The following is a 13,584-nucleotide window of genomic DNA, read 5'->3' on the forward strand; positions in this document are numbered from 1 at the left end:
TGTTGTGAGGAAATCTTTCCACCAATAATTCACATAAGTAATCCAAAATGTATTCACTTCAGGTTTACGAAAGTAACTGTAATCAGATTACTAGTTTTTCAAATGTAACGCGAGCTGAATACAGTTACTTGATTTTTGTATTCTGATTACGTAACGCCGTTACATGTATTCCGTTACAACCCAACCCTGGTTACAATTTACAAATTATTGATCTAATATATCATATTTCAATTACTTGTACTCTCCTTGCACTATTTCTATTCTATTTTATTTGTATTTACTTGCACTATCTTATCTGTTTTATTGTGTTGCACTGTTGGAGGAGCTAAGATGTCATAGTATCATGTATATAATATATTACGTTAAAAGCCTTGAATCTTGAATCTTAAACAGGATTAAATCATGTCAGCCCTCAGAGCCTCGAAGAGCAGTGTGTCGGCAGTCAAATATTAAATAAATATATACAACTCCAGCTCATGCCACCAGAAGTTCTCCGATGACTCCTCCATCGTCAGCTGCATCACAGATGACAAGAGGAGGAGTACAGGGACCCCGTGGAGAACTTCGTAGGCTGGTGTGACAACAATCACCTCCAAGGAGCAGGTGTGCTCAAGAAAAAACCGATATGTGTAATAGAAAGTAGTTTTGTATTTTGTTCCTCGTGAGGACAGATGAAGTAAATAAAAAGATTTGTGTGAAATGTTAAAATATTTTTAGATATTATTATCGAAACATAATTGCATACAGTTTCTTAGATTTTAGGAAAAATCCATGTTGCATGAAATATAAAACATATGGCTATGTTGTTCTGTGTGTATTTCCTAATCGGGTCTCCAAAGCTTAAATTAAGAAAATAAAATAACTGTAAAGAAAAGTTGCTTGTTGCTTCCTTTTCGTCAGTATATTTTTGTATAAAAAAAGAACATTGAGTAACAACCAGGTGGGAGAAGTACTCAGATCTTGTACTTGAGTCAAAGTAGAAGTACCAGAGTGTAGGAATACTCTGTTACAAGTAAACATTGTCCTAGTAACAAAAGGTATTAAATAAATATAGTGGAGTAAAAGTACACCATTTAGCTCTGAACTGAAGTGGAGTAGAAGTAGAAAGCAGCAAAACATTGAAATACTCAAGTACAAATACCTCAAACGTATACTACAGTACTTGAGTAAATGTACTTAGTTACTTTACACCTCTGAACAACCCACATAATGATACCAAATGCCCGAAAAATAAACCAGAAAGCAGCCGGATATCTGGAGCGATGATGTTTTTATTTCAACTCTTAGGTACATATTTACTGATTGCACACAAATGATACCAGGCTACATGTATGTTGTTCACATGTTAGCACGACACGGAGAACACTTACATCAACATGACAACAGACATGCACAAACGAGGCAGTGACGTGGAGGGGGGCGGGGCGAACACAAAGAACCAACCAATCACAACGAGGCGATATCACTGACTCAGGGGTTGAGGAAAAGACAGATAAAGGAGAGGGGAGTGAGAGGAGGGAGGAGAGGGGCTATTACCTAAAATATTCAGACAGATCGACACACTGAGTACCTTAATAAACAATGATTTCAGTATCGACAATAAATATCTCATAAATAACATCCGTTTTAATAACATATATTTTCTTATATGTGATATGAGCTGCACGCCATCCCATCAAATAGTGTTATAATTCACACACACTCTCACACACTCTCTCACACACACCTGTGGAGCAATACTGAAGGAGCAGGGACACAGGGGGGGTTTAAAGGTGATGCTTAGCTATTGGGGGGTCACATGCAGACTGATATGTACAACTGTAAACTCCCTCAGTCTCCCCCTCCCTCCCCCTTCATCTTTCTGTGTTTTTTTTAAACCTTTCTTCCACCAAAAACACTCCCTTCATCCTCCCCCCTTTACCACCCCCTCTCCCCTTGTCTGCCCCCTTTATATTTTAAATGATGTCTTCTCTATTTCAGGTCCCCAGCGTCTCCCTGGATGGTCTTTTTGATGCGCAGCAGCATCGTGGTCAGCCATTGGTCCAGACGAGACACTGAGTCGTACTCCTTCACCGCCTCCGTGAACGCCTCGCTGTTCTGCTCCTCGTGGGCGTCTAGGAGTTTCTGTGGCAGGAAACACACAAGACTTTAACGGTCACCTATTATGCAAAATCCACTTCTTCATGTCTCTTCTACATCAACATGTGTCCCCTCTGTGGAAAGAGACTCTGAAAGTTTCAGGAAAAAAGATTCTCTCTCTTTCTGTCTTGATCCATTTCTATAAAAACCTGTCTGAAAATGAGCTGATCACATTTTGGCTACTTTATGATGTCATAACGATTTTTTTGGCTTGTGTAACCATTAGCCAATCACCAACCAAGGTAACTCTCCACCCACCTTATCACCTGAATCTCCTCCTAGAGCACCATTAGGCGTGTTCACACCAGAGTACTTTTCCCGTTTAGTTCCTTTAGTGCCTGGAATTTTGCGTTCACACCAAAAAGAGAACTTAGTTCCGAGAACTTTTACCCCCATTTTTAGTGCCTGCTAGAGAGGTGGGACTTTCCTGGGGAGAAAAAAGTACCAATTTCGATTGGCTGGGCGAATTGCAAACCACGCCCCGTAAAACTCTGAAAAGTTTTGTGAAGCCGCCATTGTATTTGCTGGCATTAGCATTATTAGCATTAGCATTAGCCCCGCGTACCAACGGAGAGAGAATAACTTAAGGCAACACAAAAAAATAACATGGGAGCGGTGGAGATGAGGAGGTGTCGGCGTTCTGGCGATTTACTCGGAAGGCTTCAGTAGAAGCAGCTGGGAGTCCCAGCAGCTTCTACTGAAGCCAGTCCCCAACTCCGGAGACTTCCGGCCGGGGACTTCGGGTGGCAGTATACGCCGTGAAGTTGTTTGCGGCCTGCCAGTAAACCCAAAGCAGAAGAAGAAGAAGTGACGTCAGCGGCTTCATTTGCGTAATCTTCCCTCAGGGAACTTATTCCGGTGTGAACGCGATCTGTACTTAGTGCCCCGGGCTACTAAGTGCCGGGGCACTAATGGCGCATTTCCACTACACGGCCTCGCTCGGTATGGCTAGGCCTCGTTAGGACCGGCTCACTTTATGGCGCATTTACCATTACAGTTTAGGAACTGGGGTAGTATCTAGTAACGCAGTGTAGGCGGAGCCGTGACGTCATCTTCAATGAGATAATCTTCCCTCAGGGAACTTATTCCGGTGTGAACGCGATCGGCTCTTAGTTCCATGGGGGTACTAAGTGCTGGGAACTAAGTGCTGGGAACTAAGTACGGCAAAGTACTTGGTGTGAAAGCGGCTATTGTGTTATTTTTAACCAAATCTCTCTCAGAGGGGCGTGGGGAGTGGCTCCTTGTTTTCATCTAAAGTAACAGACAGAGAATCAGCACTTTGGAAACAGGGCTGAAACAGAGGGGATGATGGGTAATGCTGCAATGATCCGTTTGGTGTTTCAGCCAATCAGAGACATGTTTGTATATATCTGAGACCTGTGATATATTGATGACAAACAGTATAATAGGGGATCTTTAATAGAGAGGCACAGCGATGACAGACATTTTGACCGCTGGGAGTTAGCTGCCCCGATCTCACCATATTCAAAATCACGATTCAAAACTCACCTCTTCAGAACTGCTTTTAATCTGTAATTAATGTTGTGTTTTATATATTTTAAATGTGTTGTTTTTATGAATTGTTACTCTGTAAAGTGTCTTTGAGTTTCAAGGAAAGCGCTCTATAAATGCATTATTATTGAAGGGTTCCCTGCACAAAAAGCCAATAGGATTTTGGATCTCTGTGACAAACACACATTTATGATACAAGATAAGATTAAACGAATTGTCATTACGTAGTACAGGTACTATGTAACATAAGGGTTTCTTTGCATTTGACCGATCCTAGTGTTAGGAGCTGCCATTGTGTACGGCGCAAGGGGAGCAGTGTAGGGAACCACTTTGTGATTTTTGAAGTGTAAATGCAATCGACACAAGTAAATGCTAACGTTAGGCTATAAAGGAACCACATCATGGTAGCATGGCTGTGCCATCACCACCGCTCAGCTAAAGGCGGCTAATGTGGGGTGTGGTGAAATTTAGTCGTCTCATATAGACGACACCTGTTAGCAACCGCTAAAAATCCACCAGTGAGGTATTTATTGACATATTTGATGACATAGAGATCAAAGTGAGACTCTCTTCAGCTTGTGTTAACCACAGACCTTATTTCATGCTTCTAACCAAAAACACGTTAAAAAAACATTGATTAAAGTCATTTCCTGTACATCACTGCAGCAAGGTGAGAAGTTAACCCAGCAGAGAACAACAACAAAACATAATTTTTATAAAAATGAACTACCATTAACTGTAGCCACACCATATATTAACATTGAGGGATAGGGAGTGAGCATAATGAAATGTTTTTAACACAGCAGAGTTTTAAATCCTCGTATACTCGGCCATGTTTCTGCAAATCAGCGATATGACTTTCAGATGCCGTGACGTACGGTTATGGTATAAAAAAGTGTATTTATATATGCAATACATTTACCTTTAAGAGTTTCAGCTCTCTGGAGTCTGAGTAGGCTGGAAACATCTCCTCATACTTCTCTATGGCCAACTGCAACACAAACACACACACACATTGAAGGAGAGATTGAAAGATTAAAATAGTACATAACTTTCACTAGAGATCTGTATATCAGGACGTATATGTGTAAGTGGTGTTTGTGTGTGTGTGTGTGTGTGTGTGTGTGTGTGTGTGTGTGTGTGTGTGTGTGTGTGTGTGTTACCTTGGCGTTCAGTTCGTCCACGATGAAATGACACAGTGAAGCCTTGAAGAAATACTCTTTGGCGTTATACTTTAACAGAGGATTGTCCATGGTGTTCATGGCAACCTGGAACAAGAGGTGGAAGAAGAAGTACTCAGATACCATACTTCAGTACCAAATGCTCTGTATGTGATGATTACTTCCATTCTTGCAAGGATAATAACTACATGTATCCTGAGATTGAAGCTCAAGCCGGTGACGAGTGATATTTTTCTAACAATAAATAATGAATGACCTGTTCGTATATTTCGATAGCTTTGGGGTACTGTTCCAGCTGAGCGCTGTAGTGTCCGACCTTCAGGAGACATTTGTTGGCTGAGCTGGAAACACACAGACAAACAAAAGCCATCATGTATTCCGTGTATCACTATTACATCTTAGTATTTCCCGAGCTGAGCTTTCAAAGAAGTCTCATTTAGATAATGGATGATGCAAAAGGTCATCAGGCTTGTTGCAACAAGAGAGCATGAGTCAGCATTACTCAGCAATATGTTAATGAGTCTTCTTCCAGTGCACCGTCAGCATCAAACTTTACTGCAACACCATATCTAATTAGAATATAATATACTTATATTCATGCACCATCATGCATTTTCATAACAACGATTATACTTCATTATAAATACATCTTGCACATTACATTCACTTTTTTTCTAACACTATGCAGCTCCTTTCAATATAAAGATAACCCTTATTGATGCATTTTTCTATTTTTTTAATTGTATTTTTTATTATTTTTGTCATATATTGCTTAAAAGGGGACTTTAACAATCTCTCAATTCTTTAAATAGTTGCATATCAATGCTCTGCTGCCAAATTGTATATTTCAAATAATGGGGCGAAGCCTGCGAGCTAGTTCAGGCAGTCAACTCGAGCACCAATGATACATTAACACGTGACGCACCTCGTCCCTCTTACAACCAACCAAACACATTCTCCTAAACATGCCGCTCTATTGAAGCGTCCAGGTCTTCCTGCCTCTGCCTCGCTGTGCTGCTGCTACTGTGTTCACTTGCTATTGCTACGTTCATGTTCCTGCTGCTGTGTTTCATGTTGCTGCTGCTCGCCTGCCCCACCACCACCCAGCTTCCACCCTACCTTCCACCCCAGCTTCCACCCCACCACCACCCAGCTTCCACCCCAGCTTCCACCATCCAGTTTCCACCCCAGCTTCACCCCCAGCTTCCACCCCCAGCTTCACCCCCAGCTTCCATCCCACCTTCCACCCCAGCTTCCACCCCCAGCTTCCACCCCCCAGCTTCCATCCCACCTTCCACCCCAGCGTCCGCCCCAGCTTCCACCCCAGCTTCCACCCCCAGCTTCCACCCCAGCTTCCACCCCAGCGTCCGCCCCAGCTTCCCCCCCAGCTTCCACCCAGCTTCCACCCCAGCTTCCACCCCAGCTTCCATCCCAGCTTCCATCCCAGTTTCCACCCCAGCTTCCACCCCCAGCTTCCACCCCCAGCTTCCACCCCCAGCTTCCATCCCACCTTCCACCCCAGCTTCCACCCCAGCTTCCACCCCAGCTTCCACCCCCAGCTTCCACCCCCAGCTTCCATCCCACCTTCCACCCCAGCGTCCGCCCCAGCTTCCACCCCAGCTTCCACCCCAGCTTCCACCCCAGCGTCCGCCCCCAGCTTCCCCCCCAGCTTCCGCCCCTGCTTCCCCCCCAGCTTCCACCCCAGTTTCCACCCCAGCTTCCACCCCAGTTTCCACCCCAGCTTCCACCCCAGCGTCCGCCCCAGCTTCCCCCCCAGCTTCCGCCCCTGCTTCCCCCCCAGTTTCCACCCCAGCTTCCCCCCCTGCTTCCACCCCAGCTTCCACCCCAGCTTCCACCCCAGCTTCCGCCCCTGCTTCCCCCCCACCTTCAACCCCAGCTTCCACCCCAGCTTCCGCCCCTGCTTCCCCCCCAGCTTCCACCCCAGCTTCCACCCCAGTTTCCACCTGTAGGCTCGGGGGATAGTTATCTAATCATCACTCAATGTTCTTTGTAAATCTGTGGAGTGATGAGGCCCGAGCCTAGACGCCAAACTCAAACTATATGCTGCTTCTAATAAACATATTAACAAACACGTGAGTTGTCTGACTGAAATCTATTTAGCTCTTTTTAATGCATTTGTTAGTTTTATAAAATAATGTATACCTGTTAGATTCCTCTCCCTTGTAGTAGTCTGCTGCCTGCTCATAGTGGGCAATGGCCTGAAAGAAAATATAAAACAGAAGATGATGACTTCAATTCAACAAAAACATATAAAACAAATGTTAAAAATTGAGTACAGAAAACTGGAAATTATTATTTTCCCCTACACGTACCTTCTCGATATCGACCAGCTCTGCCTCGTAAATCTCGGCTATAGTGATGTGATGTTTTGCTGCTATGGTAAACCGACCCTTTAGCATGAGACAAAGATAAGAGGTATTATTCAATATTCATAAGAAGCCTTTAATAGAGTGGTGCAGGGATTTCCAATTTCTATAGTGGACACTGAAGGTAGCATCTCCCTGGTTCCCGATACAAAAAGCTAATGGGGTTTTTCCATTTGGATTATTGGAGAAAATAAACAATCTGGCAAACTAATGTTTATAATACTTACACATTTTGTTCAGTAGGATAATCTTCACATATTAACACCAGTTTATGATTTTTGAAGTATAAAGTTAACGTTATAAATGAATACAGTACAATCACATGGTTTCACGTCAATAGCGCTAAACTAAAGGTGGCTAATGTTCAGGGTTCCTGACGTAGAACAAAACGTAAAATCTTTTCGGCTTGTGTTAACCACAAACCTTTTTGAGTCATCCAACTAAAAACACATTAAAATAACTATTGACTTAAAGACGAGGGAACAGGAAGTGCTAAAATGCTGACTCATTACCCAGTTAAGGACTCATTCCTGCACCACTGCTTGGTTGAAGGCTTACCATATCGGTGTAGATGTCAATGGCCTGGTTTAGACAGTTGATGGCCTCTGGAAGAAGACAGATAAGAGAGAAAGGAGATTAAAATGTTACGCTAATGTTTTTGCAGGATTCTTGCTGTTCTCAGTTTGTGTCTTCATGGTCAATTGTAACACATTGGATAAAAGCGTCAGCTAAATGTAATGTTATGTTGTAAATCCAAGAAGAACTGAAGAGTGTCTGCTGAAGCCTTCTGCTAAATCTAATAAGAACTCCTTCAGTTTCCTCCCCGGCGGCTATCACCTGCTAACCCGTAGTATTTCACACAGTGAAGCTGCAGCAGCATGATATAATTTTTCCTCGAGCAACCCCAGTTTAATCTTTGAATGAAACCTCCTCAGGGTCCTGACTCTGATCCACAGGCTTCCCCTCGAGTCTTACATTAAAATATGAAGAGAGGTAAATTCACATCAGTAGTGGAAAAACGACTCAAATACTGAAGTAAAAGGTCTAATACCACAGTGTAGAAATTATCTTCTAATCTGTGACACGGTTAAATTGAATACTCCATTCTCATTGGTCAATCTGGACATTCCATAGGTCTGCTAATTTTCGAAAAACAGACCGTTGCTAAAGAGAACAGACCGTTGTCAAGGAGGATCAAGGGACTATGTGCAGCTGACGTTAAATTGATAAAATGATAATTAATATAATGTTTTTAGATACATATATAAAGTAGCAGAACAAATGAAAAAAGTCCTGTTTTCAAATGTTTTCATGTAGAAAGTTCAACAATATAAGTATCAAAAGGTAATTATATACCAAAAGTAAAAGTACACTGACAAAGCAAGACATTTAAAAACATTACCTTGAGTTGAGACATTAGGATAAAACATTTTCACCATTTTAATATTATTATCAAGAAAACAAATGGCATATTATAAAAAATAATCTTTATTCATTCATTTGAGTTTGCAGCCAAACATTATTGACAGAAAAAGCTACATTTAGAGAGAAAGAAATATAAACAGATGAGATATACCTGAGATTTGTATGTATGTATGTGTGTGTATGTGTGTGTGTGTGTGTGTGTGTGTGTGTGTGTGTGTGTGTGCTCACCCTGTGGGTCGGCCTTCTTGAAGGCGTTGCCGGCGTCGACGAAGCTGGTGGCTGAGTCCAGTTTGTTCTGCAGCTGCATGTGGAGCCGAGCGGCCTGACAGAAAGCATTCCCTGCGGCTACACACACACACACACACACACACACACACACACACACACACACACACACACACACAAATCACATCATCAAAACACACATCTAAGCCTCTAAATTCTGCACAGCGTGAGCTAGTATTGGCACATCTGCCCTATCTGGTGCAAACACTAATTTCTGCAGCCATGAAACGTCACATCTTATCACCATACTGTCCTAAAGTTCCATAAAATAATCCATGGTGTGTGTGTGTGTGTTTAATTATCATATTTCTGTATGTGGTATTATAACTGAATCATTATATCCTGTTGGATGAACGTGTAGGCGTTTGCTTATTTTAGCACAGATGTATCTGTTTATGCTCTCAGAGCGCAGTGGGAATAAGTGAGGTTAAAATGTGTGTGTGTGTGTGTGTGTCACCTACCACTCCAGTTCTTTGCCATCTTAAACATGTTGGCTGCTCTGGCGTAGATTTCACAGGCATCCTCCACCTTATGGTTCCCCCTATAACACACACACACACACACACACACACACACACACACACACACACACACACACACACACACACACACACACACACACACACACACACACACACACACACACACACACACACACACACACACACACACACACACACACACACACACAGAGTCAAAGAAAAGCAACCATTTATTTTCTTATTTAATACATTTGTTTGACTGTTAAATGTATTGTTGCAAACTCAGATATATAATATATATGTAACACTGTTGATGAGGCATAACTATGACGTTGTTATTTAACTTGGGTGACATCACTGCAGAGGTCAGCAGAGGAAACGTTCACCCTGCAGCTGAGAGAAATCTGTTCCTCCTATGAAGCATTCATCCTTTGTGTTCGAATACAGTAAGAACAGAAAGACTTAAAAGGTTTCTTAATATGCATCTGATTCCTGCCTCATGTATATTTGATCATGTGTTATGAACCTAGAGCAAGTCTTTGACGAGGAACAAACAAATGGAGCACAACTAGAAACAGAGCCAGGTTACACGTTTTAAAGCGATTACTGCGCATTTGCCATAATAGAGTTATGTTAAATGTGACGTACACACACACACACACACACACACACACACACACACACACACACACACACACACACACACACACACACACACACACACACACACACACACACACACACACACACACACACACACACACACACACACACACACACACACACACACACACACACACACACACACACACACACAATTATTGAATCAATAAAGTTAAGGTCTCTCTGTGCAGAAGTAGATTGAAGGAGGCTGAAGTCTTCCATTATGTTTTTTTAAAGGGGCCCTCTCTTGTTCATTTTCAGGGTTAGAGTTAGGTTGGCTTTGTTTCTACATATGACCTTCACAACCTGTCAAAAGCAATACATCCAAGTCTGCTTCCTATCGTCAGGACTGAGGCTCATTAGAAACATCATCCTCGCATGTTGTGAGAACAGATGGGACCCATTTCTGTTGTTGAGGATACTGGCTAAAAACAGACACCTTATTACAATTCAAACTATACTTCATTGTGTTAAAGCTGTTTTGCTGCCTGCTTGCTTTCTTGTGGTTATTAATAAGGGTGTAAGTATACATCAAAGTGCATTGATTCTATGATTAAGGATGTTATGTCATCATGCAGAGTGAAATGATCGATACATCTTTAATGTGCCACCATTCATCTCCATTTGAATCGGATCGAAATTGAGGCCGACTGTGACGTCAGAACAAATCGATATAATCAGTAATCTATAAAATTGTAATCTAGTTATTTAGATTTCTGATATTTGAGTTGGTCTATAACACCGTAGTCACCCTGATTTTATGGATGAATAAAATAAATGATGGCTAAAGCTAACAATTGATCAATCTGTTGGTTATTTTCGTTAACGTTTGACACAGTCCAATAAAGGTAAAACATTTCCTAATGTAACATCTTCACATTTCATTATGTTGGTTTTATGAAAGACTTAGATGTTTTATTGATTGACAAAATAGTTGTAAATTCATTTTCTGTTAATTGTTATATCGTTATATCTATTTTGACGTGAACATAAATGTAGAAAATATAAAATTGTACTACTCAACATCATTATGAGGTAGGATATATAGATCCTTCAGCTTCCTCAAATCAATAATGCAGCCGTTATCCCTCTTGGAAAGGACCAATCGAAACATTTATCAATCAACCAATCAATCAATTAATACATATCATATCATCACATTTATATAACAGTGTTTCCATTTAACATGTAAACATACGCCCCTCCCACACATGAAGGCCCCCCATCCGCTCACACGCACACACACACACGCACACACACACACACATCCCCCGCACCCCCGATGGTTCCCCGCACACCGGCCTCTGCGCTGCTCTCCCCTCCTCCCCGCACCTCTTCCCCGGCCTCACGCTCGACGCTCCCCCCGCTGCATCATCGATGTGCCACATTTACATTCTCCACGAAGCGCGAGCCACATTACCCGCGAGGACAGCTCATATCTTTTTGGGGATACAGCTGACGAACCATGACAGCAAAATCGTGCAATGTCACACAGAGGAAGATAAATCATGCCCAGACTAAATTATATAAATGAATAAGAACAATGCAGGGTTACATCTGGCCTCTGCAGAGACGCATCACCATTATTATAAGGATATTATATTATTAAAGCCCCCGAGATGTTGGGATAAGCAGCAGCATTTGACAGGCGTTGAGAGGCCCTGTGTGCACGAATCCAAAATGACAGAGGGAGGTAAACAGAGACAAGATTACCCGAACATCCCCCCGAGGAAGGATCCGGACGCTTTGACCTTCTTGTCGGCCTCAGCTATTAGCTGCATGGCCTCCTTCTCTTTTCCGGAGTTGTCCATGTCTGGGTCTGCCTCTGGAGGAGAAGCTGGAAGAGATCAGGCCGATGTTCCGCAGTGGAGAAGAGGAGCAGAGCTGTGGAGGAGGAAGAGGAGGAGGAGATGTGTGTCTGCTGGGGTGCTGATGCTGAGGGGCTGCAGCTCTTTTTCTACGGAGAGAGAGGAAGGACATCCGGGGACCATTGCTGACATCTGCTGGGAAGATAGGGCAGTGCAACTGCGTGGTGCAAAATTATGACAATCGTAAATAGACTTTACCCAAAACAAAAGCCAAAAAATAGAGTACTCCATAATACAAATATCTACTAATAAACAAATATTAACATTTGATTCTTTGTACATTATAAAAGTGTGCAAGTATTTTTCTCTATAGCAGTGGTGAGGTGCTGCCCGAACCAAAGACCTTTTGCCCAACAAAATTAAAAGTAAAGATTTTCTTCTTCTTTCAAAAATGTTATTAACTGTTTTTATAAATAAAAATGCCATCTGTTGGAAGCTATTGGGAATGCCACGGTCTTGTCCAAAGTCACTTACCTCTACTGGTTTCTGGTCATGACGAAAATATTTGTCCAGGTTTATTCGTTTATAAATGTTTGTTTGCCTTTCAGGAAACTCACTGTCTCAGTTTACATGGAAACATTTTTCAGAACAATCGCAGTCTTTACAATAAAGACAAGTTTAATATTTTGCGGATCATTGCTGACATCTGCTGGGATTGTTGTGGGACAGCAGCTGTGTGAGAATACTCTGTAATATGGTGAAATTGTGATGAGCTCCATTCGTTTTTACAAAAATTGATAGGATTTGATTACTTGAAAAAAAAATACAATATATATAATGTAATATTAGTTGGTTGATCAGCCTTATCTAAGCAAAACCATAATAATGACAAAAGACCCTCTCTTAGCGTTGAAAGCCCTCCTCCACGTGCATACATTAACAAATAACATGCCTCCCTAGATATAACAAAGAAATGCAGAAGAAAAATACTAAAACAATACAAATATCGGTTGTGGTTTAGCCCGGACAATAAGCAAAAAATAAACAAAAAAACATTGAACAAAGCCATTAAATGAGTCTAAAGACGCCTCTCAGCTCGTCACCTCCTCCACGTTCCTCCCCCGTGGCTCGTCTTCGTGATGTTTGACAACAGTAATTACCTCCTCTCTCCTCTCTTTTGTTAGACATTGGACTATGAACAATTCATGTTTAGTTCAAATATTTTTAATTTTCAACTCTTAAAATATCATTCAAGAAACAATTCGGAGAAGATGGTAAAGCATGCTCAGTTTAATCACTAAAGCGAGCTGCGTTCAACAAGGTGTTTTGATGGAGAACTCTGCGGATTTTAACATGTCTATGCCAGATCATTTAACCCTCCTGTTGTCTTCGTTCCCCCCCCCCCCCCCCCCCCCCCCCCTTATTTTGGTGTTCGCGGTAAAATTTGACCGGTCCTGTTTTAACTGTTATTACATTAACACAAAAACCATTAATCATCACCAAATTTCTTTTAACACCCTTTCAAACTGTAGAAATTGTATCAGACTACTGGTATACATGAAAAACTGCAGTAAATATACAAAGAACAGACACTGAACATGTATTGCGTGTGCCAGGTGTGATCCATGTGGGGGGATGGGCACATAAGAGCGGGAAATGTGTCAAATTGTTCTGTCTGTGTGTGTGTGTGTGCGCGTGTGTG

At 42.0% G+C, this 13,584-nt stretch overlaps 1 protein-coding gene across 2 annotated transcripts; it reads right to left on the reverse strand.

Annotated features, from left to right (window-relative positions):
• Positions 1-1,251: 1,251 nt before the first annotated feature.
• napba (N-ethylmaleimide-sensitive factor attachment protein, beta a) lies at positions 1,252-12,049 on the reverse strand. Of its 2 annotated transcripts, XM_034236797.1 has the most exons (10): positions 11,788-12,049; positions 9,391-9,470; positions 8,873-8,989; positions 7,778-7,824; positions 7,166-7,243; positions 6,996-7,051; positions 5,089-5,173; positions 4,815-4,919; positions 4,574-4,642; positions 1,252-2,124 (listed from the first exon to the last, which is right to left on the reverse strand). In XM_034236797.1, exons 1-10 carry the CDS (start codon positions 11,883-11,885, stop codon positions 1,972-1,974), a joined length of 888 nt encoding a protein of 295 aa, XP_034092688.1. In that variant the 5' UTR covers positions 11,886-12,049; the 3' UTR covers positions 1,252-1,971. The 2 variants fall into 2 exon arrangements, with proteins under 2 accessions (XP_034092688.1, XP_034092689.1); XM_034236798.1 differs by lacking the exons at positions 7,778-7,824; positions 9,391-9,470; positions 11,788-12,049 and having other exon boundaries at positions 8,873-8,980.
• Positions 12,050-13,584: the final 1,535 nt, after the last annotated feature.

This window comes from Gymnodraco acuticeps, unplaced genomic scaffold, assembly GCF_902827175.1.
Source record: "Gymnodraco acuticeps unplaced genomic scaffold, fGymAcu1.1, whole genome shotgun sequence".
Lineage (NCBI taxonomy): Eukaryota > Metazoa > Chordata > Actinopteri > Perciformes > Bathydraconidae > Gymnodraco > Gymnodraco acuticeps.

Excerpts from the sequence above, each read along its gene's own strand:
- napba (XM_034236797.1), bottom strand. The coding sequence starts at position 11,885 with ATGGACAACTCCGGAAAAGAGAAGGAGGCCATGCAGCTAATAGCTGAG. Across the intron at positions 5,174-6,995 it reads AAGGGAGAGGAATCTAACAG|CTCAGCCAACAAATGTCTCC; the intron begins GTATACATTATT and ends GTGTGTTTCCAG. Across the intron at positions 4,643-4,814 it reads TGGACGAACTGAACGCCAAG|TTGGCCATAGAGAAGTATGA; the intron begins GTAACACACACA and ends TTTGTGTTGCAG.